General features: G+C 40.3%; 1 protein-coding gene across 3 annotated transcripts; it reads right to left on the minus strand.

Moving 5' to 3' along the window:
• Window positions 1-97: 97 nt before the first annotated feature.
• On the minus strand, window positions 98-27,898 carry LARP1B (La ribonucleoprotein 1B). Of its 3 annotated transcripts, none has more exons than XM_050320438.1 (19): window positions 27,614-27,898; window positions 20,007-20,068; window positions 19,225-19,284; window positions 16,771-16,939; window positions 15,234-15,377; window positions 12,445-12,588; window positions 12,171-12,339; window positions 8,141-8,285; window positions 7,750-7,924; window positions 6,797-6,969; window positions 6,261-6,632; window positions 5,263-5,383; window positions 4,597-4,802; window positions 4,096-4,202; window positions 3,668-3,822; window positions 3,210-3,354; window positions 2,587-2,696; window positions 2,242-2,369; window positions 98-2,055 (listed from the first exon to the last, which is right to left on the minus strand). In XM_050320438.1, exons 1-19 carry the CDS (start codon window positions 27,864-27,866, stop codon window positions 1,819-1,821), a joined length of 3,075 nt encoding a protein of 1,024 aa, XP_050176395.1. In that variant the 5' UTR covers window positions 27,867-27,898; the 3' UTR covers window positions 98-1,818. The 3 variants fall into 3 exon arrangements, with proteins under 3 accessions (XP_050176395.1, XP_050176393.1, XP_050176396.1); XM_050320436.1 differs by having other exon boundaries at window positions 3,668-3,825; window positions 27,614-27,896; XM_050320439.1 differs by lacking the exons at window positions 12,171-12,339; window positions 12,445-12,588; window positions 15,234-15,377; ... (2 more) ...; window positions 20,007-20,068; window positions 27,614-27,898 and adding an exon at window positions 11,146-12,164 and having other exon boundaries at window positions 3,668-3,825.
• Between the last annotated feature and the right edge of the window lie 73 nt (window positions 27,899-27,971).

Below are 27,971 nucleotides of genomic sequence, written 5' to 3' on the forward strand. Positions count from 1 at the left end.
CACCAGAAATTCCCGTGCAAATCCACACCCTTAACACTCTTTCAAGTTGTTTCTCTTCATACTCTGGGGGGGGAAAAAAAGTTGATATACAACACAATTAGGATTTTTTTGTTGTTGTTTTTATAAAATATTTGAAGATAATCACAAAATTACACACACTAAAAGCTTAATCTGCACATTTTCCAATGAAAAAGTGAAAGGAAATAAATTTATTACTTGTATATACAATTTCAATCCAAATTTACATTTGCATCATTTTCATGGACAGCAAAAGGCATGGATCAAACACAGGATTGAGATGTGTCACTTCAGCATATTTATAGGATATTTACTTATAATCTTGGTATGTGTTTCTTTAAATTTGTTTAGAAACAGGCCACTGACAAAAGGCTGGATTTTGTATTGAAATGGTAGAAACTGTAGGAAGGTCACTGCTACCACCCATTCCTTTCAATGCAAACATCCATCATTTGTTCCAGTGAGGTTCACAAGACAATGACTGAAAAATTAACGGACTTGTTATAATAAAACCCCATCCGTGGCTGTGCAGTCAGATTAAGGCATCTGTTCTAGACAGAACTTTTTAAAAAAAGTTAATTGGAGTAATTTCTGCAGTTAACTAACAAACAGCTGGAATTCCTCTCACCTACCCCTGGAAGAGGTAAGTTATCCACTTCGTTCCTTTTGAGTCTTTAAAAACAAAGCAATGAAGTTAGTAAGACATGACAGGTTATGAACATCCCCACCATCCAGCATTATAAATGGATTTGTATTTGAATAACTTCTATTCAGTGAATTGTCTTTAGACCTGTTTGAAATCATTTAGGCTTAGCTAGCGCAACTGAAGCAGAACTTAATTAAATATTGCAAAATAAAGCAAATAAAATTTACAAGAAATACTTCATTTCCCTCCAAACTAATTATCACTTGAAATACGGAGAAAACAAAAATTTAAAATTATGCCTCTCCTGTTGGAGTTCATAAGAGAATTCAAATGAAGACACCTCTCAAGCCCAGAATATTCTGAATAGTTTGCTATTTTAACAACCTGCCCAAAATGTAGGTGCTGAATGTTAAATTAAGACACTATGAAATCAAAAGCTCCATTTTCCCCCGTAGTTTTTTTTCTTCCTTGAGTTATTAAAGAACCAGTACTGAAGGAAATATCTGTAAAACTATCCCAGTTATGTCCACTCAAACTCCATAATTAATAAAATGCCAACTATGGAGACCCTGAAAAAAACCCAGAAACTGTATCTTTAAATAGAATCCAGAAATGCAGTTTCATAAATAGCTGCGTGTTCTCGGGTGTGCTTTTGCACAAAAACATCCTTTTTGATAGTCAGCTTCAAGAGTAAACCACTCACAGAGATCCCTCCTTCCCATTTAATATTCTACATATAATGTAATCTTTTTTTGCTTTGGTAAAATAAAAATAATGGGGAAATCTGAGTAAGGAAAGCACAGTAAATAACATGGGTGTTACCTTTTTTTTTAAGAAATCTGAGCTGAAATGTAAGGCATCCCCCAAAGTATTTTTTGCATATGCAAGGAATGCAGTTCTTTGTAAACAAAAGCTTGAGGAAAGCAATACTGAAGCCAAAGAACCTTCCCTAGGATCCTTCCGATGATCCCATAACCAAGAGCAACTCTCCAGGGGGGAAGTGTTTTGGAACTACATCCTGTGAAAAAGAGAATCCAATTCGTTGTCGTTCCATCCGTTTTTAATCGGGTAGCAGATTGGCTCGCCTGGAAGATCTCCAAATTAAGAGGGCGATGTCCAGGTTGATTCTCAAGAGCACAAGCTCATCCCAAAGTCTATTTTTCTGGTACATCGCTTTCTGTGGACTTCGTGGCAGCATCCCTACAGCTCGTGGATGCTTGCACAGTATTCCCACCGGTAATGCTTCCCAGTGCCCGGGACTGACAGGGAGTGGGGGCTGTTTTAGGGGCAGGAAGTGTTTTAGAAGAATTCGAGTGATGTCTGCGATGAGCTGAATCCTCACCTGTTGCAGCAGCTGCTCTCTTTCTGCCAGAGTCTTCACTGATAGGAGGCTGAAAATAAACACGGGCAGCCCGTTAGGTGTTTTGCCATAAAGCCATTTTGCCTTTCCAAAGGCTTTAAAGGACTGAAAGGATTAGGCCCTTAGGATTTGGTTGAAATCAAGGACTTTTCAGATGACCTCGTAGTCAAAATATCAGTACACCAAATATTTATTTAAAATGGGTATTGGAGCTTACCTCCACCCTGAAGTCCTCCAGTCTCTTAAATTTACTCAGGTATTCTTGCAGTTTAGGGTCAACGGCTGGAGTCTTGTACTGAGAGTACTTTAGGTAAGCCCAAAATTTTTCCAGTCCATACAGCTGACCTAGTAATGGAAGAAGATAATTTTAGCAATTTACAGATACCAAATTTAATTAAAATTTTAATTATTCACTGGTAACTATATGTTTAGGGAGAACTGAAGATAAAAGATACAAACAAAAGCTGCACTTGGGTTAGTTAACGAGTCAGTGCCAAGGAACTGGGATCATCTCCAGCTAACATTACCCCAGCGTGAGCAGTGACAGGCCTGTGATAGTTACCAGCTTCATAGTCCCTCTTTGTTTCTTCTTGGAAATCCTCGAATATTTCTTGCCTGAATTTCTTTTCCAGGCCATAGCTGTAAAATCTAAACAAGCATTCCAAGCCGTACCTGGAACAGAACAGAGAGGAACAAAAATGTACCTTGTCTCTTTGGCTCAGAGAAACACAGAGGTGGAGGAACTGGGAGAAGGGAAGGGAATAACATCCAAGAGCTAAAGGGCAGCAGCAATTTCCTCTGTGCTCGTTTTTCTGGTATTTTTGTAAGGCAAGAACCGGTTTGAACAAGATGAATGAGGTTAAGAATGTCTTCACCTACAGAAGAAAGAATCTTAGGAGTGTTAGTACAGAGCTGACTTGTCACAGTCAACAAGTTGCAGGATTTTGTGGCATTCAGGACTGACTGCAAGTCAGGGAACGTTGCACATTTAGCTATTTATCTGCAAAGCCCAAATATATACTGATTTTCATTGTTAAAATAACTTATACACGCTGCTATTTTAAAGATTTACAAACAGTCTAAGGCAATACCAAAAACATTCACTTCAGATAAACATAAACTTCACAGCCATGTAAAGGAATGGTAAGGCCTCAACAGTCTTTAAATTTGCAGGAAAAAAAATACCTGCAGTGTTCTTTTGCATCCTCTAGAGCAAGTTGTTTGAATTCTTCATACATTTTCTTGTTGAAGTGATCTCTCAAAAAAAAGGACCAGAAACGAAAAAGTGTGTTCATTTCTTGGGACTGGCCAATTCCCAACCTTTTCCTCTCTGGAAGAAAAAAGAAAGGGGAAACCAAAAGTACTATTTTAGATCTTCAGCAGAATATTTTCAAGTGCTTTTCCATTAGTAAACACACACACAAGACCTTCTGGTAACTGCAGTTCAAATTGGAGGGTATTTTTTTCGTCAGGGAATGTAAATTCACATGGAAAGCAGAGTTCCTAAAATAGAAGCATGAAATAAAGTTTGCTTTCCTTTCCCAAGGAAAATTACGGATGAGGAACAGCGTGAAGAAAACTGGTATCAGATGAAACCTGGTACCTCCTACCTAAAATTTTAGGAAGTGCACGGAGCAGCTTACCCGTTAAACACCTTCGCCGGTATTTGTGGTACACCTGCTGGGTAAAGCCATTTTCCTTTAACAGTTCATGAGAAGGGTGCTGAAATTTTGGCAGAGAATTTGGGGTACAGCCATAGCCTGCTAGCGGAGCTCCTTCTGAAGGCGAGGCATTGGAGCTGCTGAAGAGAAAAAACGACACGTTTCTGACCCAAAACCAGCTTTTCTCAAGTAACGTTACTGCTGCTGTATCAGGGATCGAACAGTGTGAACACCAGCCTGTCTACCTTGCTTCTAGACAGCCCTGAGTCCATGTTTTTGTCCTTCTTGGTTACTTTTTCCCAGCTTCCACTGTATTTATAAATCATCTTTTATCGCATCCTGTTTCTCTCTGAGAACTGAGAACTAACTGCAAACAAATTTTCCACAACATCGTCAACAACAAAATTTACCTGAAAGATGAAGTTCTAGGCCTGTGGTCCTTGGAATCCATCACCCAACCAACGTGGCATTCTAAGGGAGGATTTGTACTGTGGCGTGTTTTTCTTTTTCTAGGAGTCTAAGGAAGTAAAGGAAGGATTTATTTCCCTAATTTGACTTCACTCATTCTCTCCCTCTTAAGACAGAGATCTAAAAATTTTATATTCTATTATCTCTAACATATTATAAAGTCACAAAGCTCCAGTTTCATCACCTAAAGATTAGTCTTATGTAACAAATCAAAAATTTTTAGGCACTAAACTTTCAACAAGGACTTTTAAGAAAGAACACTCAGAAAACATTTAGTAGAAATAAAAAAAAACTGAATATGGTAAATATTTTGGAGATAAACTATAAAAGAGTACAAGCATTTAAATTTTTTGCCTTTTAATTCTTGTTAAACTGAACGCACTAACGAGTTTTATAGGCTTTTTCTGTTTTGTTTTGTTTTTTAAATATGTTTTTCCATTTACCTTTATATCCAAGGATCGTGCTTCTTTAACAACAGGGTAGAACCTGGGTGTTTTTTTGGGATCCTGTAGCCTTGGGGTGCGAGGTGTTCGCGGGATCAAGCCGGGGTGAAAATGGTGGGAATCTGGAACTGCTGTTGGCAGTGATCGAGCTATTCCTGCTGCTGGAGGTACTTCAGTACTTAGGATGTTACAAGTCAGCTCTTTGGCTAAATGTGAAGGCAGGAAGGAGAAAGTGAGGTGGTTTTATTAAACTACTTCAAAGATGCTATTAGTATGTAAGTTAGTAAATGTTAATACTACTACTGAGAGATAAGAGATAAGATTTGGACATTGTGACTGCTCAGTGAGGTTATGATACAAGTAAAAAAATTCTTCTAATCTCACTTCCACCCCCGCATCCCATAAAATTGCTGGTTTCTATGAAATGTTTCACAACATCAGTTTACTTTACACATTGTAAAATCCAAATTACACAAAAAGCACCCGGTGCTGGCGATTCATTTACATGCTACTGAAAAACACCTGACAGTTTGGAAAGTGAGCAAAGAAAAAGCCCCTCAGACTGCTAACTGAACCAAAATTAGGATTTTACACAGGCAGAAAGAGTTAAAACACCTACAGAGTTATTTATTCCAAAGATTCTAAAAAACAAATACTTTTACTTACCTTTCTGTAACTCCGGAGGTCCAGGAGGAACTTCTTGGGTTGGATCAGCCATTTCTGGTGCAAGACTAACAAATTCTTCCTTACTAATGAGGTTTAGCTTCTTAAAGTTCTCAATCTCTTGCTGAATTGGAGAAACGAAATTGTAAATGCAAAGCAGGGTAACAGATATCATCCTGAGAAACAGGTGCATTTCATAAAGAGAAAGTAAGCCAGAATTAACACCTAAGTACCCATACACCTGCCTCAGGTGGGACGTGTGTGTGTGTGCATGTTGTGCATGAAAAATCTTGTTAAATCATTGTCAAGACTGTAACAACAACAACAAAAAAGAAAATGTTCTCTCTTGCTGTTTGCTATTTCTCACTGTCCTCTTCATGTTTGCTGTTTTTCTTGGTCCATTTCCTTTGTAATAATAATAAAAAAAAAATCCATATTCTGAATTCTACGTTTATTTCTTGCTCTTATTCCCATCATTAATTTCTATCTTTGTCATTCTTGTTTTTCCACTGCTCCATTTGTCCATTAAGCTACTTCCCTTTTTGTGCATAGATAAAGCTCCTTCCCCTCACCACTTAGGGTTTAGGTAACTCCATTCTAACCATCATTCTAAGAAACTACAAGGCAAACAGAACCTTAATATAAAACTACCTAAAATTATTGTGTTGCTTTCCTATCATTATCCCATCTCAGACTGGTTCTCCCTTCCCCTCTAGGTCAGGGTTTGCAGCTATTATGAAACAAACTTTCAAAGAGCAAGAAAACATTGGAAAACTTGAACCATGTCCAAAATGTTAAAAAATAGTTCTAGGAAATATTCATTCTATGTTTTTGGTCAAGTCAGTGATAGGAAAAACTTGAGTTTTCTTTTGACTGTAAAGACAATTCAACAGACCTGCAAATTACTGGCACTTACTGTGTAGCAGTTTACAACTACATAGCAGATGGCTGGGAACAGTCTGGACAGACATGGTTTTCAGGCCAAAAATTAGGAGAATTACCTTCATCATGGCATCATTTTCACAATGATCCATCCACAAATCCTGTTCGTAATAGTACAAGCCGTCGTTAATGACTTTAGCGAGTTCTGATGTGATTTTTGCACGGCTCACATGGTTTCCAGTATGGTCTCCACAAGGATGTTTTTTCACATATGGTGGTGTCTGTGTTACTATCAAAATCTTGTTTATGTCCTGATCATCAATTTCATAATCGGAATCGCTGTCTGACCAATCAGTAAATTTATTCTTCTGACCCTGAATTTGTTCCATCTCTTCATCAAACAAGAATTCAAGTTCTTCTTGCTCTTGTTCTTCTGGAGGTGAGGGTGGTTTGTGTTGATCTGCTGTTTGATCAGGTACAGGAACAGTTTCCTAAATTGGAAAAGGTTTTACATTTGAATTGGATAGTGATTATCCAAACTGTACTTGCATTATCAAGTACTACATATGCTGATGTGAAAAATGTCGGTTTACAGCATCATCTCACAGTTGGCATTTGTTTATTTAAAACATAACTTAAAGGGCTTTGATTTTACCTTTAGTTTGACTGTGGGTGCCCGATGCCTCTTCTTCACTTCTATCCAAGGCTCCGAGTCCAAATCGGGCAAACTCGTAGACAGTCCTTTAGACATTGTCTGAAAATTACTTGTTTCAGTGTTTTCCTTTGGACTCAGTGGGCTTCCCATTCTTGGAGAACTTGGTGCAGACTCTAGTAGTGGAAAACAGTAGTTCAGCTCCTGTGTGGATTAGTATTGGTTTTGTGTTTTTTTAATTGTTTCACTGGCCTTTCTTTTAACCACAGCTACCATTTTTCTACCTCTCCGGTTAACAGTGATCAAAGAATTCCTTCTCACTTTCAGGAGACAGATTTTCACATTTCACTCAACATTTCAGGATAAAATCAATTCTAAGAACTTATTTACATGGAAAGTTTCTGACAGTCTGTGAGAAATTACGTGTTACTCAGAAAACAAGAGCAGCATCATTAGGGATGTGTTTCCTCCATGCCATTCTCTATCTCCACGCATGGGTGATTAACTCCATCTTCATTCTTCTCATTTAATTCCAGCCAACATTTTAGTATAAAAATTTTCTTGCCAAGCGTTGTCAGCGAACAAAGCCATCTCCCTATTAATAATGTGAATGAGTTTCCCATCCAAAACAAGGAGGCACCAAAGAAAAGAGTCAACTTTCAGGTGCCACGAAAATGAAGCAGATTTTATGACTAACCAAAGATTAATATTAGGAATTCTACAGGATTGTAGTCCATCATTTTATATTCTGGCCACAGCCATAGACACATAAGAGACATTTTTATCTGCTTCGCATCAGACATGTGACTTGGCACGTGCAAGGCTGGCAGGCAGAGCAGCTGAATAAACCATTACCAAATGTACAACTTGTATTGTGAAATCAGTATCAGGAGGCAAATTTCCTAAGCTAGACAGAACACTCCTAAAATTCTGTTTCTATACAGTAAATCCCTTACCAGTATGTGAGCCAAAAATTTGTCCTGGTATGAATTCTGGACAATTGATGAGCTGAGAAAAGTCAGTTGGAGGCAGGCTGCATGGAGGAGGACCTGGAATTGGCCACTTTTCTGGATCAACCCTTTTTCTTAGTTTCTGATCCACAGTTTCAACTTCTGTGCTGTCCTTCAGGGCCTGTGTGACAAACATACTTTGAAACCATCCAAAAAAAAAAAAAAAAAAAAAAGAAAAAAAAAAAAAAAAACCCACAACAACTTGGCCATTTACAGCCTCTTTATAAATCCTTGTCATTACAAACAGGAATTTTTCTTAACTCACAGCACTAACTTTAAATGGCAGCATAGAATGAACCAAGCAGCTTCCCACATCCATACTGCTGACTGATTTTACCTCCAAAATGAGAGCAGCATTTGTAGTCAGAGCTTGCATCCGACGGAAGCTGGCGATCAACGAAACAGGCAGAAACCCTTGTTGGTCCATCTTTCTCCTCAGGAAGAAATCTCTTTCCAAATTTTCTGTGCTGAAATAATACTCACTGCAGAATGAAACACACAAATCTGAGCTTATTATAGGTTAAGCGAAATGCCGAAAGAGCAACTTAAGAGTCCTTATTATTAAAGTCTTCCATTAAAAACAAACAGACAAAAATCATTCTTCAACAGTTGCATCTTTTCAGCAAGACTTACAGAGCAGCAAGGATGCTTGGCAGAGTAAGACAGACTTTTGACCCAGCACAGCACAGAAGGGCATAAATCAAAGCCTTGTGACATTTGCATATACGAACTACAGAACCAAAACCTACGCTCCGTTTTTCTTCCACCCACCCCTCCCTCGTTACTTACATGAAAAGGAGGAAACAACATTCTCTTAGCCTTCATACAGATGAAGGACAAGCACTGCTTACAGGCTGGGTGTAAGTTATTTCCCACACAGCAGTATCAGTGCACCTTCATCCTGAACCACCATCTTTTATTGTCTCAGTTTCCAGTGCATTAGAATGTTTAAGCATCCTATCTGAGTGTTGAGGCACATATATATATATATATAGATATATATATTCTGAATCATCAAGCATGCTCGTGAGAAGATGAGAAAACAAAAATAGTAATGCTGTACTTGTCATGAAACTGTACCAAAAGGCACAACAGTTCATAGAGGGGAAAAAAAAAAAAGTCTGAAAGAAGAGATGATGATTAGTGTATAAAAAGGGATAGGACGTTTCAGGAATCTGATAATACCACAGAACAGGAGAGACGAGGGACAAACAGCAGAAAGACAAATCTTCAACAATGAAGCTGCTCTAGGAAATGATCAGGGTGTCAAGATGTTTTACACTTAGTGAAGAGAAAAAGTAAGGAATTCAAATCGTGATCTGTCACACAGAGCAAGGGAATGAGAAAACATCCTATGAAAAAGAACGGAGAAAACCCCCAATTTAATCATGAGGACTAAAATCCAGGCCTTGCACAGAGCTTACACATCGTACCGTGATTTTGCACGTTACATCCAAGGAATACTCCTCACTGCGCTCAGGGAAACGCAGGTAGGAAATATTTAACGGGAAGCAATTACAATTCTATGACATAAAAATAGAGGTAGTGCAAAAAGAAAACAAAAAGGGTATTAAAATGCTGAGGAAAAAAGCCACACAGGCAAATGAAGATAATTCTAATTTCCACAACGTGTAAAATGCTAAGTCTCTCCACTGAAGTTGGGATCAAGGCCAAAGTTACCAAGAGGAGGGCACTCTGAAGCCATCATTGACCCAAGGAGCACCTTGATGCCATTTCTTTCTCTAATTTTTTTGTAGTTAAAGCAATTTGAAGCAAAAGCTGGCTATGTGAAACACACAGAATCACACACAGAACACTCTGAGTTGGAAGGGACCCCCAAGGATCATCGAGCCCAACTCTAAAGTGAATGGCCAGTGACCTCGGTGTTATTAGCAGCACGCTCTAACCAACACTCAGCTCCAAGACAGAATGAATATAAAGCCTCAAAGTTGGACAACAAGACAGGACAAATGAAAACACTGCTATTAAATCAAAGCAAACAGAGAATAGAATAAGGGTTTTGGAGAATTAAGCTCTCACTCAGAGCTAAGTATGATCAGTGAAGCAACTGTGCACAAAGAGCAAGTTGCCTTCAAGAATATCCTATTTACTGTTCTGAGCTGCTACATATTCCTTTTCCCCTCCCAGCCTAGAAGATAAGCAAGCACAAATGCCATATACCAACGTTTTACTAATGTTACCTTTACAGTCATACAGTAAAGGTAAAATCTTGTAACGATTCACCTAGTTAAAAATTCCACAAGCAGAAATGGACAATGACTGAACTTGACTCAAACTGCCTCACTTGATGTTCATCACTCTAGAAAAAGGAATGTGAAAGACCATTAATGATAAATGAAGACAATGCACAAGTTTGCTCCAAGTAGAGGGACAAACCTAAACACACAACCCCCCTCCAGCTTTTTTCTTCTTCCTTTTTCTCAGAGTCTGTTTGCTTATTCTTGAATTAGTATTTGAACTTTTATTTATTTCTTTGTTTTCTAAAGCAAGAGGACTTTTTAAATAGAGTTCTGCATTTTGCAGACTGAGAAGTTGCTAAGCACTGAAACTTTTCAGTGACAACTGACAACTTCAGCCTGTAATTAAGAACATAGAAGATATTTTTGTGTGCAGTACAAATAGTTCTCTCTTGTACATCGAGCTGGTTCCTGGGACAAGCACAAGCTGCTTGACAGCACTGTGTTTTTTCCTGTAATTACACATCAACTCAGTTGGACACAGTCTCTAGATTTTTCCCTGTTAAGCAGGTGAACTTTTAAAATGTATCCATTCACTAGGATTCAATCTCAGTTCTTTAATATGTCCTAAATTATCTTGTACGCCATGAGGAACTCTGAGACCTAGCAGATTTGTGTAGCTTTATTCTGTAAATACTGCCTTCTTTAGCATATTCACTTTAATATTCTATAGCTAATTATGAAAGGCAGACAAAGCCACTCCCATTTAGAGGTTAATAATAGGTAACTGATGAATAAAGTCTGTTTCCCATAAGTTTTAATGTGATTAAAGAAGTGAATAGATTAAAAAACCTCTTTTTTTTTTTTTTAGGAGCATAAAAACAGTGAAATTATGTTCTAAACCTGCTCAAGAATATATCTCTCTCTCTCTCTCATGGAAAGCAAACTCCATAACCAAACTGCCTAAGGAATTCACATCAGGCAAGCTACCGATGGCTGTGGTTAGCCAGCCACGCCGAGTCTTCTATTAACACCTGCCACCCTCTTGGTGCTACAATAAAATACAAATACACCCAGAAGTCAGATGTGACCGAGGCTGTAACTGACATTTTTCTCAGCAGAGGGGGACATCGTCATGTCCTACCTTAGAAGGTCTGGATTCTACACTGCATGCCCAGAAATCTGGCCAACAGTGGAGTGGCTGTGCTCCTCCCCCACTTGTCTGAGGACAGTGCAGGCCGATTATCCTGACATGGCAGTAACATGTCCACTGTCAGGTCTCATAGGGGGGGCCTGGCAGCAAGAGTAACAAAAAAGACTGCAATAGAAGTTTTGAAGTTGAGAGCCACATGTCAGATACTTTCTGCCCTTAAAGAGGCTTTTCTCTTCCTTTTTGCGTCAACTGCAACAAAAGAAGCGAGAATAAAATAAGCAAGTTGCTGTACGGAATAACAAGGGCAATCAAAAACCACCACAGAGGCATCGCAGAGAAATGCCGTTGCAAGCACTGAGGATGAAATATCTGCCAGTGGTGGAAACTGTCTCTTTAAAATGAACTAGTGGCTTCCAGGCCCTTTTTGACTTGTCTCCTGGTGATAATCAGTCTTCCAGATGGTTTCTCATTGCCTAATGGTGTACATGAGAAAGTAAACATTTCAGATTATTGAAAAATCAAGTATCATTGCAAAACTACTCTCTTTCAGTTACATGTTTCAGGTGAAACACACTGAAAACATAAAACTAACGAGACTTCTCAAAGTGAAATCGAGAGCAAATAAGGAAAACGTCACCCAAGAAGAGCTTTATAGGCAAACAGACCAACAGTACTCAAAAGCACAAGCTCAGAGACATCCATATCTCAATTACATGACAACATAAAAAGGGCTGTGTACCATAAATAAAACAGGCATACAAGGTAAAGCCAGGCTATAGCACAAGATGCAGAACAGCTTCCTTAAAATTCCTCCCCATTACTCAAGTTTTTCCACCCCAACAGTGAATAAATTTGAGCTGACACTGCCAATGGTCAAAGCTAACTCAAAAAGTTAAACTGAGATGCCTTAATCTTCATCTGGGTATGGATAATAAAGAATCCAACACTGTTGGAAATGAATTATTTTATCTTAACTAGATCTCTAAAAATATTTATACATTAAGCAATCTACTTACATTTGGTGTTTTATATATTCTTTGAGAAGTGCTTCATCCACAGAATACATCTGCACTCCTGTTCCATCACCATAGTAATACATCACACCACTGTTAAGCTCAGGCTGAAATACTTGGTCAATTCCTTCACCATACAGTTCTTGATAACCAACTGAATACTCAAAGTTCACTTCAAAATAAAGGGGAACATAAAAGAATAACATTAGAAAAAGAAAACAGTAACATTACAAACAGAGTTTTGAATTTTTGTCTAAGTATCTATTTCTTTGCGTACTGCTGGGGTTTCCTCTGCTTCTCCCTCTTCCTCTGCCTCTCCCTCTTCCTCTGCCTCTGGAGAATCCTCGGACGCTGCCACCTTCGCTCCTCACACTGCACACGTCATCGTGGTCGTCTCTCTTCTCTCTATCACGACGCCAACCTTGAAGGGAAAAAAAAGAAAAAAAAAAATCACATCACAATCAGACACCATGGTGCCAAGAAGTGCCTTGTAACAGAAGAGTTCTCAGCTTGCACCCAGGCAGTCCACAGACCCAGCTGTGCTGGCTGAGGCAGGCGGCCAGAGCTCGAGCTGCAAGAGAGAAAGGGGAAGGTTTGCCAGCCATGCCTGAGGGTGAGTCAGGCAGGAGGTGTTAGCAATAAGGAGGAGTAAATGGGCTTCGCTGGCAATCAGTCCAAAATGTAATCCAATACAGAGTCCTCCTGCAGATAACTCCTAGCTAAAAATCATAGAACTGCAGAATGGCTTAGGTTGGAAAGGACTGTAAAGACCATCCAGTTCCAACCCTCCCTACCATGGGCAGAGACGCTTCTCACTAGATCAATTTGCTCAGAGCTCCTTCCAACCTGGCCTTGAACACTTCCAGGGACAGGGCATCCACAACTTCTCTGGGCAACCTGTTCCAGTGCTTCACCACCCTCACAGTAATGACTTTTTTCCTAATATCTAATCTAAACCTATTTCTTTCCATTTAAAACCCTTTGTTCTTGTCCTGTCACTACGTGCTCTTGTGTAATAGTCCCTCTCTGTCTTTCTTACAGGCTCCCTCCAGGTACTGGAAAGTCACAATTAGGTCACCCTGAAGCCTTCTCTTTTCCTGCCTGAACAAACCCAGTTCTCTCTGTCTTTCCTCACAGTAGAGGTTCTCCATCCTTCTAAATCAACTTGGTGGCCTTCTCTGGACTTGTTCCAACAGGTCCATGTCCTTCCTGTGCTGGGACCCCAGGGCTGGATGCAGCACTGCAGGTGGAGTCTCAGCAGAGCAGAGCAGAGGGGCAGAATCACCTCCCTGCACCTGCTGCCCACACTGCTTTGGATGCAGCCCAGGATGCAGTTGGCTTTCTGTGCTGCCAGCACACATGGTTGGCTCATCCATCTGCACCCCCAAGTCCTTCTTGGCAGGGCTGCTCTCAATCTGGTCATCCCTCAGCCTGTGTTGATACTCAGGGTTCCTCTGATGCAGGTGCAGCACTTTGCCCTTGGCCTTCGAGGTTCCCATGGGCCCACTTCTTGATCTTGTCCAGGTCGCTCTGGATGGCATCCCCTCCTTCAGGTGTGGCAGCCACACCGCTCAACTTGGTGTCATCTGCCAACTACTGGGGGTGAATCGATCCCTTTGTCCAGCTCTTGATGATCCTACTGGGGATGGGATTCCCATGGCAACTGTTACATATATAAAACATTAATTACATTAATTCTCACTTCACTCACGAGAGAAAACGAAGTCCCTCTCACACAATTTCCTTCTCTTTTCCTAACACTGTTAGAGATTTCCATGTTCAGTCAGTGACCTTTGCCTAAGGTTTCTTTAAGTTGTAACTGGATCGTCTTCCAGGTGCCAAGGAACCACTTTGCCAGAGAAATGCTGAGGATACAGCCCCTGCTTGATCAAAATGAGAACTGCTAAATTTAAGAAAGGACTGACTAAAGATATGCTCATGTTAAAAATCTTGTTTTACTATTTTTAACGAACCTTACAACAGATGTATGCTCATGTATCCAAGTCATGTATTTGCTGTCAAATAAGACTCCGAATTTACAAATATCATGATCTGTATGTGTGTGTCTCACTGGAAATTTGGACCTTTGCACTTGTTGCCCTCAACCTTCGAGATTCCAAATGTATATGTATTATGTGAACTATTTTCCCAGATCAGTTTAATTTTTGCACCCCTGAGAGTACCTGTGGCTCAGACACATACTACACCTTCATGAGCAAGTGTTGCATTTAGCTTGAAATGTTTTTTTTAATTTCAAAACAATGTTTCTGAAAAGACCAAGAGGTGTTTTATGTTCTCTCACACTGAATCTGGTCTTGAATCACTACAGCCTTGAGGCAGAGTTCACGCTACAGGTTTTTGGTCATTTGACCATCCTGAAAAAAAACTGCTCAAGAAAGTGATAACTGGTAAAAATCTTCCCCCTCTCCATCCCTCGGACAACCAGATCAAACCCTTATACCCACATTCCTAAAATTACTTCATAAATTCCATCTCAGTAGCACGCAGTACTTAATATAACGAGCCAGCATTTAAACTCTTAACGTATATTGCAATTTTAAAACTTAAACCAAAGACTTACATTCAGCCTAAGATTTCTGTCGCCTGACAAGCAACATTCACAACACCTGACGACCTGAAACAGTACCAGCTGTGGTGTGAAGTGCAACTTTTCACATGGCCATGCCGAGAAACAGGTCACGGAACCGAGGTCCAACTTACAGGTGAAAACACCATCAGCAGAATTGCCAAAAGCAGAGTTCAAAGTGTAGCTCCACGAGCGGTCGCTCTGGTAGCCACAAGCTGTGGGAATAGCAGCAGAGCAGGACAGAGCAGATGCCTTCTAAGGCTATTTCCAACCATTCTGCATTTTAAAATTGCGGGACAAGGCTCTGTAGGGCAGCCTTGGAGAGGAAAATACACGCTGCTGGTTACTGGCAAACACAAACACGAGGTTTTCCTTAGTATAGGCAAAGCAAAGCTTCAACATGAACCACCAGCTCACGTGGTGCTTATTAGACTTTATTTGCCACCAACAGCAAGACCCAGAGATTGAGAAGCACTCACTTCTTGCCTCGTTCCGTCTGTTGTTATGAGGTATTGACTTGTTTGTTTCCAGCAGGAATCTGGAGCTCGTCCGAGAGCCTGGTCTTTCTTGGCTGCCCGACCTTACGTCGTCCAAATGAAGCGGCACCCATTTCTGCTTGTTACCTTGAAAAGTTAATATTTTACTCTCAATTATACCAATACTTGAGGTTTTTCAGCCCCTGAAACCAGGAGAAGCTGAACATTGAAATTTTTAAGGTATTAGGAATGATTAAATAATAAATTCAGTAAACAAGAATTTCTCAAACTGAAATGTAACCTTCCCCTAACCTTTAAATACACAAAATAAAGGTGAACCTTTTTATTTAATGAGCTTTCACATATAAGCTCCATCACCAAGAATTTATAGTATATGTAACTACAAATAGTAAATATGTTACTATACAATTTCACAATTTGCATATGAAATTTGGAGGTAACAAAATAACATCCAAAGTTAACCAGTACAATAAAGATTTCAATCACAAACCCTAAAAATTTTCCTGAGAATTTAGCTGTGGTACCGTATTTTTACCTCAAAATATTCAGATTAAGTTCATTCACATGCATTAAAAATCAGTAGCAAAGCTTTATTTTGTTGTAGGCTGGCCTAAAATGTCCCCTACCCATTTTTTATTTAACTATAATATTGATTATAGTTAAATTTATTTAACTATAATATTGGGCTTCATATTTTTGTAGCCAAGAAATATAAGTAAATATATAAAATGTGCCTTCCACACAGGGGGGAAAAGAAAAATACATTGTACCTGTGGAATGCTTTGCTTTAGATTTCCACTTAGACTGAAAAAATTAAAAGCCTTAAAGGATTTGTTTTTCAGTATATACAGGAAGATGAACGAATCTAAACAGCAAAGGTTTTTAGGATCTGAAAAAATCACCACCAGGGAAGAAAGATAAAAAAGCAGCTGATAGCAGCAAGATCTTGAAACTCTCTCTGCTGTTTCTGCAGCCTTCTCCAGTCTCCTGACCAAGTGACACACAGGTTTGTTTCCCAATTTTAATGTAACAGATTGCATCAAAAGGAAATAAATAACCTGGTTTAGTTTTCAAATGATCCCTTCAATGTGTAAGCTAATAACAGAACATGAAAACCAAAGTGTTAGTACATAGGGTAACATGTGCACACATACACACATATATATATTTATATATAAAGTTACATTAACACAGTGCTACCTATGTAGGAAAATAAACATAGGAGAGACAGTAATGGCCTGTACAGCCATGCTAAAATCTTCAAGAAACTGTCAGAGCTCCAAGAACCAGCAACAGGACAGAAGCTGCTTTTCCCTCAGAATTCCTACTCGATTCAACAGAACACTCCAAAACCTGAGAAAGGAAGCCTTGTTTAAGCTTCCTAGTGGAAAGCAGAAAATAACTCTGTTATCACCTTAGAAAATGCAAAACATGAAAAGTTTCATCAAGTCATTCCACTGGACTCAATGTAACTGTATCAGCAATGACTTACTGCATTACACACAGTGCTCACACTGACCTTTCTTCCTTTGGTTGTTAGTCTGAGCTTCATCTTCACTAGTGTTATCTGCCAGACCATCTGGCTTCGCCTCTGGATTGTCCTTGATTCCATTATTGCTTTTTTGATCAGATTTCTCCTCCTTTTCTCTTCTGCTTGTTGGCTTCTTACTGTGACTTACAGTCTTACACTGCAAGAGAAACAGGTAATTATTTCTGACAGCACAGCTGCTGATAGCAAGAGGCATACATTCATTTCCTTTAGCTATTAAAATTCTTTTATTATTACCTGTCCTCAACCTCTTCAGCAGGGCAAGTTTTAATAACTGTTTTTTAAAGTCTCACTTTAAATATTTTTATTTTCTGCTAATTTAGCAGGACTATAAAATTAATTTTTAGAGTAAGAAAGTTTTTAACAGAAGATGTAAAATTACAGGGTGCACAACAATCGTGTTTCAATCCCTTGTTTCATAGGAAAGAAAGAAATATTCTGATCAGTCCCTACTGTTCCAGACTGATTATCTTTTAAAAGCTGTGCTCACAGAATAGTAAATCAGAAATCCCCATGATGCTGTACAATCTTGACAGCCTAATGTTCGTGTAAACTGTAAGGAGCCATTACGTCTTAACTCCTACAACTCTGTTCTACTAAAACAGAACACGAACCAAAGATCAGAGGATGTGGAGGTGTATGATCACAGATTTGTTTGTTTTCCCCACATTAGACTGTGGCATTTACTGGGAACTGTATGCCTTTGAGTAGTGCCAGCATACTGCCAATCACCACTTCCTGGAGATCCCACACAGCAAGAGGTTTCAAAGGCGGCAAAATGACCAGCATTTTAGCAGAGAGTGGGAAGTTTAATTTATCCCTGGTATCAATCCAGGCTGGGGCATGAGGGGAATGTGAGCAGACCTGCTGAGAAGGACTTGGGGGTGCTGGTGGGTGAGAGGCTGGACATGAAGCCAGCAAGGTGTGTTTGCAGCCCAGAAACCAAACGTGTTTGGCAGCAGGTCAAGGCAGGGAATGCTGCTCTTTTGCTCCAGTCTGGTGAGACCCCACTTGGAGTGTTGCATCCAGCTCTGGCATCCTGAACATAAGGACATGGAGCTGCTGAAGCAAGTCCAGAGGAGGCCATAAAGATGGTAAGAGAGCTGAAGCATCTCTGCAATGAAGACAAGCTGAGAGCCGGGGCTGTTCAGCCTGGAGAAGAGAAGGCTTCAGGGAGACCTTATTGTGGCCTTTCCATAATTGAAGGGGGATCATAAGATGGGGACAGATTTTTTAGCAGGGCTCATAGCAACAGGGCAAGGATAATGGTTAAGTAGCAGTTTTCAACTAAGAGAGGGTAGATTCAGACAAGATAGAGGAAGAAATGCACCATGATGAGGGTGGTAAAACAGTGGCACAGGTTGCCCAGAGAGGTGGTGGATGCCCCATCTCAGGAAACCCTCAAGGTCAGGTTGGATGGGGCTCCAAGCCTCTTGGTCTAATGGAAGATGTCCCTGCCCATGGCACGGGGGGTTGGATTAGAAGACCTTTAAAGGTTCCTTCCAACCCAAACCATTCTGTGATCAGATATAATATTTACATGCAAAATGAAGCATTGTAGAGGTTTCTGCCAAAAGAAAGGATTTTCCTGTGTTGTGGAGACAGCTTTGAACCTGCTGGAGTACATACAGTAGATGCTGCAGTACTCCACTGTACTTAATTTGAACACAAAGCCTTCCCCAAGACACAACTGAGTTTAAATACAAAGGAAGTGTTATTTTGTTTTCCAGACACTACATGAATTTGGACACTTTCAATTACAAAATGCACATTCAACCCAAACGTTCTGGTTTCCCTCACCAAGAAAACAGTAAAAGCATCACAGGGATGCTGATGCAGAACTACAGCAGAGTGAAATGTTATCACCCACAATAACCTGTGCTCTCTTCTTGTTTCAAACAGCATCAAAGAGATCTCAAATATATTATGCATTTATCACTTGAGATAAAGGGAAGACAATTTGATGGAATAGATGTTAACTTAAAATCCAAAAGGGGGGGAAAATATACCAGAGGAATAGGATAACTAAGCTGTCTTAAGACAACAGGCACAAAGCACTCTGAGCCATAAGAGAGGGCAGCGTGTTCACAACTCCAAAGGCCTTCTCATCTGTGCATAAACAGATGAAAACAGTAGAAAAGGTAAATAAAAGTTTTAAAACAACGGAGTAAATTAATATGGCACGTTGCATGTGCATGGTACACCACCAAAGACAAACAGAGTGTATGGTGTGGGCTTGTGAAGGGTTCAGAAGTTCCAGTACCAGTGCTGACAGCCGAGCACCCAACAGTATCCTGAATTATCGGCAAAACTTCTGCTGAAACCCTACAACACCAAAAGCACACTCTGGGGAGAACAGTATTAAACAGGTAAGTCAACATGGCTTTAAAAATAACAATACTGAAGATAACAAAGGATACTCACTTCATTGTTTGCTATTTCGCTTGGTGTCGGCCAGTTCATGATATCACCAAAATCATCAGCCTGCAAAGATGAGAAACAGTTTCTATTACTTCCTTGATTTAGTCCTTTTTAACACACGAAAAACATCAGTCGTGACTCAGATGGCCAGACTACCCCCTGGAGCAGAAAGGTTAGAAGCAGCAGCTTTTAAAAGACAAGAAATGCAACAGATTTTGAAAGAGGTCTTATGACTTTTGAGCACACATGAACAATTGTCAGATTAAATGTGGTCTTACACATAGCTTCCTATTTGATTTACAGGTATCTACTGCTTAAGGCTTTTAGTTTTTGGAAGACCTTTGAGGACTAACCTAAAAAAGGGTGGCTGTGCAAAATTTTAGAAACTTAATTTTTCAATAAAAGGATTCAGCGTTTCCTTGTTCTCATAATGGTAATTTTATGCACACATCACATAATATGCAAAAAGGATTTCCAAAACCAGTCTAGCACCACTTGTGCTCAAATGATGCTGTTTCTTTGCAGCCCCTTCTCGTTTTTTATGTAACCCTATTGATTTTTTAAACAGAGGCACTTTTCTTTATTCCTTGTGCATACATCAATCCCAGCATCCCTCCTCATTTGAAATTTCCCTTCCTTTTTTATTTGTCTCTGTCTTCCAAATTATCTGTCACCAAAGTAGAACGTAACACTTCCGGTTGTAACTTCAAAATACCTCGTTATCTTTTTATTACTCTACTATCAGCTATTTACCACACTGAATATTTACAGCCAGAAACACAAACCTTGCTGCATTTCCTTGTCCTGGGTTTTGCCGCTTTTATAACTATAGTGGAATTTTTGAGTTCTGAAAAGGAAGGAAAAAATATTTTCAGGAGAAGAATTAGACTGCACTTTAAACGAGTAAGTTAACAACTCCATTTAACCATCTATCATGCTACACCAAAGGTTTTTTTGAGAGGCCTTGATATCAAAGTCAATGAACATTTCCATAAAGTCTGAAAAACTCACATTTAAATAGTCTTGAATACTCTTGAAAAGCAGGTGTACAAGATACTGCCTAACACTGTATTTAGACATTTGTTCAGCTAATAAGGTTCAAGACTATCTCAAAATGCTGGTATTTTAACTTAAGAAGTAGCAAAAAAAAAAAAAGCCCCTGAAGCACATTTGAGAAGTGCTCCTAGTAGAAATTATATTTATAAGACAGAATTTATGAAATCTATACTTATGTAAGCATGAAAAGCCCCACAGAAGCAATTACATATTCCCAAATTCCTAGTAATTTCCTTTTATAAGTAATTACTCAAATGCCAAATAAAGTTTAGCCATATGGCTCAAAATCAAACCAAGGCAATTAAAAAAAAAAAATTAAAAGAGAAAATTACTACAAAACTACATTAAGACTGATCAACTTTAATGCCCAAATTCCACAATGGATATGTTTATGATAAATATGACCATTTGCAATAAGCTGACACATACATTTTCAGACCCAGCTTAAGTTAAGATCTAAACTTTATAATGATGATCCCACTTGATCTCCTAAACAAGAGTCACTTATACTTCTATCAGAAATTATTATAACGCTTGGAAAAACTCTCTCATAAGCAGTGCTATTTGGCCTAACAATCTGGGATCCATAACCTACACTGGGGAAAAAAATTCTATTTAAACTTTCTATATCTTAACACATGTGCAATTACCCTTCTGCATATGAATCTGATTTTCTTATTCTGTGCAATTTTTCCCTTTTCTTCTCAATTGCATTCTACTTTTTGCATTGGGAATTCAGGGGAAGAAAACCCATTAGTACCTGGCAATTCTTCTTGGAGATTAGAACTGACAGTTAAGAGGAAAGCACCTCTTAATTTCTGTTAAGGTCTGGTTATCCCAGCGTATGTTTTTCCATACAGAAGTGGTCACAACCATTCCTTGAAACTCTTCAGTATTTTACTGCAAGACGAGCTTGAAACACTGAGCATGACTAATATCACCACTGGATTATTTAATACAGGGATAACATCACCTCCTCAACCTTTATCTCTTTCACATCCAGTGACTAATCTTCCTTATCACAGCTTCACACTGGGAACCCCACCCTCATTCCTCAGTGACTCTGAAAAGCCTCTCTGCCTGCTTCCTGGAATACACTGTGAATGTTAGAAGCACAAACTAAGGCACACTGCACATTCTGCCGTAAATTTTAATGTAATTTATAGTTATCCAAATTATATTTCATGTACATGCTGTATGCAACTTGCATATCTCACAGGACGTGAATTCAGCGAATTCTGTTCCCCTTGGCCACACCATTTACCAGCAGGATTCGCCTCCTCTGAGAATCCACTTTTTAAAACAAAACACACCCCCCAAACTGCCTCTTTTGTGTCGTTCAGCCTCAATAATTAACTTTAGACCGAGAGCTTTTAGAAACACACAGTGACAGTGCAATCCTACTTTTCACTTGTCATTCAACAGTAAACTAATTGCCCTTTACAAAACAAGACAAACGGCTGTGGGGGTGGAGCGGCGACCAAATTTGTAATTTTCTCCGAGAGAACTGCCACTTACCTGTACAGGTAAACCGACTGGCCACAGCATGGCTGTAAACACACACCTCTGCCCAATTACCTTACTGAAGCCCTTTTTCCACCTCACAGCACTTTTTGCTTAAAATTGCTGCTGCAGGACTGCTCTGTCAGAACTTCTGCTCTGTGTGTCACTAGGGCGTAGCAAGGGATTCAAAAACATAAGACTCGATGTTGCTGCACTATCTTAGTCATGGGATATTATGCCAGGCAGCAGAAGAGGCTATCTGATTCTAAGGAATCTCTTCTATCTGAACGGAGGGAAAGACTTGGAAGATGCATTTGCAAACTAAACAAAAAGAAAATTAATATTGGGCAACACACCGCCTGGCTGATGATGGCCTTTCTGAATTCAAAGGCTTGATATCTCATCACACTCTCTACTTCCCTACCTGACAACAAATCCACAGAGTTCCTTGCCCTCCCAGTTGAACAGATCTTTCCTGGCTGGCTTTCTAGGACTTATCACGTGGGAGTTGTATTTTAGCGTGAAGCGTGAAAGGGAAGATAAAGGGGAAGGAAAAACAGAAAAGGAGGGCGGGAGAGTCAAAGAACGTAACAACTGATCACTTAAAGGTTTTACCCAGGTCACATCTGTTCTGTTGTCATGAACAAGCCTAAAGCCACTGTTTAGGTAAAACTTTCTCTAGATTATGTTCAGATAAAACCTCTGTGCTTAACATCACTCCAGGTTTGGTTTCATCATCACATAACAGCGCTGAGTACCCAGAAATGACACCTTTAGTAGTACATGGCTCCAGCAGAATTCAGTAAGTCCTTCCAAAACATCTATTTCACTATTCCAACCTAACTGTATTAAAATGGTTTATTCTGTCATATGCTACAAGGAACCTGTTTACTAGTGGCACTGCTGTGTTGATAAAAGAATTCAGTTATCTTCAAGGACTTTCCTTGCTGGGTTTCAGCTGAGTTTAGAGGGTGTGGGAGAAATTAAATAAAAACAAGGATGAGGCAGTTTAATTGTCAATGATCTTCTTTCAATCACTGAACTCCATCCAGTAGAGATGCCATCCACAGGAAAACAGAAATCAGCTTTCAAAGCCACTTTTATTACGGTTTTCCAACTCTCTTAGTAGACCATCCCAATACAAGGTATTTTCTGTAGAAAGACGTGGTTGTGCAAACACGCCAAGTGCAGAATGTCAAGACACACGCTCTGAAAAATGAAAAATAAATTCTGGAACCACCAAAACTGCAGCAATCCTCTGGGACAACGACAAGAGAGAAGGAAAAGCAGACTGAGTGGCTGTGCAGAGATAAAAGGAGCAAAGTTTGCACTGAAGATGTATCCCCAAAGTACTGCTGATCACAAGACAAACTACACTTAAGGTAGTAGGACTTCAGAATGGATGGTTTGAAACTCTGCAAATAACTTGTCAGCAAGTAATTTTTCCTGATGAGTAAGGGGGGTGATGTTGCCAATTTGTTCTGAAAGCAAAGTCTATCCATAATAGGTGGAACACATTCTAATTTAGACACAAGCACAGTTTATGCTGCGAGGCTTTCTAGACAATATTCGAGTTTTATTTTTACTTGGACTGCACGTGGGTTCCCTTTTGTGAAGGAACAACACCACATAAATACCAGAAGTGCTTCAGGGGGCAGCTGAAATCACCCAGCAAAACAGCTCTTCAAAACTTAAGTGGAACATGTTTGTTTAACTGGTACAACATTTTCTTTTCAATGCTCAGTTTGAAACTTGACGGTATCTTCCATTTTTAAACAAGGTAAGCAATGCTTAAATCTATTGTTTTAACAGATAAACGTGAAAGTACTGCAAATGTGACAAAATAATCCCTTGGAGAACATAATCATTTAAATCTAAAGCACGGATTTAGAGCCAAGAGTCTGAGAAATAATAAAGGAATCCCAGTTATTATGCTAACATCCTGTTCTACAATAGTTCTAGGATTTTATAGCAAAAACTACATTAAGATTGACCTTCTCCACACCACTTGAACAACTAACCAAGGCAGTGAGTTATGACACCTGCATCCTTCCACTGCTCAAAACCAGTCAGTTTTTCAATACAACAAGCAATAGAGAAAAAAAAATCCACAACACGTGATTGATTCACCACTATACTATTTATTTTCCTTATATTTCATTTCTCAACGTGTTTTTTTTTCACTTAGCTTCTTCCCAGAAAGCTGCAACTTCTGACTCAATTTCTGCCAAAGTTTCACGGTCTAAAAGGAGCACACGTTAGAGCACAGAGAGGTGGGTTTCTGTCTCATAAGGTCTCCAGGTTAAAATTTTTCTTTAAAAAAAAAAAAATTAAAATCTACCCTACAAAATTACACATGCTGTTATATACAATGAAAATACAGACAGAAGCTTTGGAAAGATCATGTTTTCAATCCCTTCAGGGTTGGGGTAACTGTCAATAGTGTACCTTCTGATAATTCTTGGAATAATTTTTAGAAGCTGCTGTTAAAACATTCAGTGTATTCATAAGAACCTGTCTTAGATACACTCAAAAAATCTGATAATCAGATAATTCATTAATCTAAAGCTTGCCACTCCTGGCAACTCATATATCTTTACTAAATTGTACTTTTACAACCTGTTTTGCAATCGGACTAAAGCAAATTAATTTATACAACAGCACTAAAGTGAACTGGTTCTGCTACCAAAATATCAAAACGGATAAAACGTATTCTTTGATGCTCAGAAATAAACACAGTGAAGAAAGACAAACTGAGCACAAAATAAAGGAATGAAGTGTGTGTCTATTTTAATTAACTACATCATTCAAGCACACTAGGAAGCAAACCCACTTTAACCACTTCATCAGCACAAGTATTTTGCTTCACTGAGTATTTTCATAAATTTCATAAGCGATTTTTGAATAATTATCTGTTAAGTCATTAGAGACCCACATCAGCTACACAAAGACTAGAGAACCTGCCATTCAGATCCTCTTCTGCAACCTTACATAAAGGGCAATGCTTGAGGTCTCATCAAAGAGGTGGGAGAACTTATGAAATAAAATTATTGCAGCAACTTCATCCTGGGCAAACGATGATTTATGTGGCAGATGGGTAATTCACAGTTTCAGCCTGAAGAACCTAAAACTTACTGCAATGTATTGGCTGGGCACTATGATGGGAGACAAGGGAAGGAAGGCACGTCACAGAAGGACCTGTCATCATTTGACAGCCTATGCTAAATCTAATTCTCTCTGTCCACAATCACCAGGACTAGAACCACAGAATTATTAAGGTTGGAAAAGACCTCCAAGTCATCAAGTCCAACCTTTGAATGCCACCTTGTCAACTAAACCATGGCCCTAAGTGCCACACCCAGTCATTCCTTGAACACTTCCAGGGATTGACACTCCACCACCTCCCTGAGCAGCCTGTTCCAAGGCTTAACCACCCTTCCAGTGAAACAATTCTTCCTGAATTAGACAGAAACCTATTCATTTCACTAGCAGTTTTATACTGATACAAGTCTTTCTCCAGGAGTCTAATGCAAATTAGGATGTAACAGTAGCTGTATGATTCTGAAATGATTCTGCTTAAAACAGACGTTTAACTAGAGGCCTAGTCAGAAACCCTGTGGTAACGAACATCCAATGAACAATTTAGATATGTCTGCACTGGGTGTTTGGTTTACTGTAACTATCAAAACCCACTAACGTATTTGAGGCAAAAATATGACAGGTTGTAGTAACAACACCAAATTCTTCTGCCAAAATTTGAAGTCTTTTACGTTACATTTTCCTTCTAGAGTCAGGTAGCACTACAGTTTATTTCACTAACAAGAGACAGGTTTGCCTCTATTACAAACTAATCCCATCCTAAACCGAAAGTCCAAAGATGACAGACCGGGGTCAGTTTTCTCAAGTGTGTAGCGATCACTGAACATGCCATATGTGCACTTCTCAGGAAACTTTCAACAAATTAAGCCAGGATCAACAAGTCAAACAGGATTCAGTCACTGCTTTGATGTGAGATTCTTTTACATTTTATTATCCTCTTTACGGATAGTTTTACATTCCATCCCAGTAGCATTTCTGCTCATCTACTTATTATTTCACATGACTAATTTCCATACTACAACATTCATAAGGGCCTGGTGTGACGGATTTTGCTTTGCCAACGTGCAATTAGTTACTTCAAAATACATCCCTTGTTGCAGGTGGAGGCAATTCCTTCCTTCCTTCCTTCAAACAGCCTGGAAAGATCAGCTGCTTTTTCTTTTACCTCATGGTTCTTTTGGTGGTGGTCAAACCAAAACACACACCCTGGTATATGTTTTTCACCGATGCCAATACCAGCAGCACCGACTCCTTTATTTTTGCTCAGGTACACACCTGGCCACTGAAAAATACGTTCTAGTGCAACTACTCAGTTTGATATTAATTTCATAAATGGCAAGCACAACTTCTTGCAGAAGAAAAACAATTTAAAGTTCTCCAAAATCAACAAATTAACGACACAACCTGTGTGTGTGAACTCACTGCCTTCTCCTTCCCTCAACAACTATTGGTGCGCTTTATCTTTAATGGAAAAGTAAACTTTACAGAGGTAAAACACAAGGTGCTAATGCAGCTTTCCCAAGGCTTCTGATGTCTCATTATTATAAGATGAGTGACAAGCCTTCTTTCATGAATGGACCAGACCACAAACTGCTGCCCAGCAAGCCGGATTGTGGAAGCTCTGCATAAATTGGTACTTATGAGCGTGTCAGCACACACAAACAAAACAGTCAATATGATAAAGATGAGCATACATGTTGCCAAAATGGCAATATGTTTGCTCCTGGGGTGAGTAGAGATTTTGTGGTCTGGAATGTGGTCTCTGTCTGTCTGACCTGTATACTTGAAACTATAAATTATATATTTCTCTTTGTGAGGAAGTACGCGTTTAACCCAAGGACAAAAGCGACTGTGAGATCACACAAAGGTTCGTCAGGTGTCTTCAGGAACAAGTGCTGAGATTGAAATTCTCAGGAAGCGCAGGTTGAAATACTTATTTTGATGTCAGCAGTTTACTTGCAGCCAAGAACAATACTCCAAGAGGCTGCTAACTTCTAGGAACTCTTTGCTAGCCTAAGCATAAAGCCGGACAATTTCAAGTCGGGTCTTTGGCGACCAACTTTGTGAAGCCATATGCCTGTTCAGTCAGCGCGGTGCCCACAAAGCAGCTTTATCGTACATGTAGTGATTAAAGGCCAGAAAATTACACCGTGGCTGCTCTCGCTCTTTCCACACAAGCACGCTGAATCCCGAGAGCAAAGCAAACTGCCTGCTTTTGTCAACATCTAAAGCCTCCACAACCCAAATCCTCTGGAAACCAAAAAAACCAAGTAACGGATCGTTCCGAGGGCCTTGCTGTATAATTAGGAAAAAAAAAAAAAAAAAAAAAGGCGCTGCGGCAAAGCAGCATTTCCTAAGGAGCAGCAACAAAACGAGGCGAGTAGGTGACCGGCTCTGTATCTGCCTTTCGGCCGGAGGTCACCGCCAGAGCGTTCGCAAGCCCCGGGAGCCGGCGGCCAGCACGGCGCTCCCTTCGTTCTCCCTGGCCGTGTCCCCGCGTCCCACCCGCCCCGTCCGGCTGCCTGCCTCCCTCCCTCCTCTGCCCATGTATGTCAAACACAGCGCGCCCGGCCCGGAGCCCGCCGCGCCCGGGCCCGGGCCCGGCTCCGCTGCCCGCAAAACACACGCGCCTTGCGTTCCTTTAAAAAAAAAAAAAAAAAAAAAAAAAAAGGCAAGCAAAAAGAAAATCACTCCGATTCAATAAAGCTACCGCACGACCCCCCAAGCGCCTCACCTGGTTCCTGCGGTCCGAGCCGCCCGCCTGCCCCGGCGGGCGGGGACGGGCTGTCCCGCCGGGTTCTGCGCCGCGTCCACGCGTTCTCCTTGGGCGCCGGGGCTTCCCTGCTCCGGCCGCCCTCCTCCTCCGTCGCCACCGCCGCCTCCTCCTCCTGCTGCTCCTGCTCCCCGCGGGGCGAGCCGGGCCCGGGCCGCCGGGGCTCCTCCGCCGCCCCCCAGCCCCGCTGCTCCGACACCTGCGCCGCGGACATGCCCGGCCGCCGGAGGGCCCGCAGCCGGGGCGGCTGAGGCGAGGAGCCCAAGGCGGGGGAAGGGGGACCCGCCTCCTCCTCCTCCTCCTCCTCCTCCCCGCGCCG

The sequence above is a fragment of the Myiozetetes cayanensis genome, unplaced genomic scaffold (assembly GCF_022539395.1).
Source record: "Myiozetetes cayanensis isolate MyiCay16 unplaced genomic scaffold, myiCay2020 scf24, whole genome shotgun sequence".
Lineage (NCBI taxonomy): Eukaryota > Metazoa > Chordata > Aves > Passeriformes > Tyrannidae > Myiozetetes > Myiozetetes cayanensis.

Excerpts from the sequence above, each read along its gene's own strand:
- LARP1B (XM_050320436.1), bottom strand. The coding sequence starts at position 27,866 with ATGTCCGCGGCGCAGGTGTCGGAGCAGCGGGGCTGGGGGGCGGCGGAG. Across the intron at positions 12,340-12,444 it reads AAGCAGAGGAAACCCCAGCA|TGAACTTTGAGTATTCAGTT; the intron begins GTACGCAAAGAA and ends TTTATTTTGAAG. Across the intron at positions 7,925-8,140 it reads ATGCTGCTCTCATTTTGGAG|GCCCTGAAGGACAGCACAGA; the intron begins GTAAAATCAGTC and ends TTTGTCACACAG.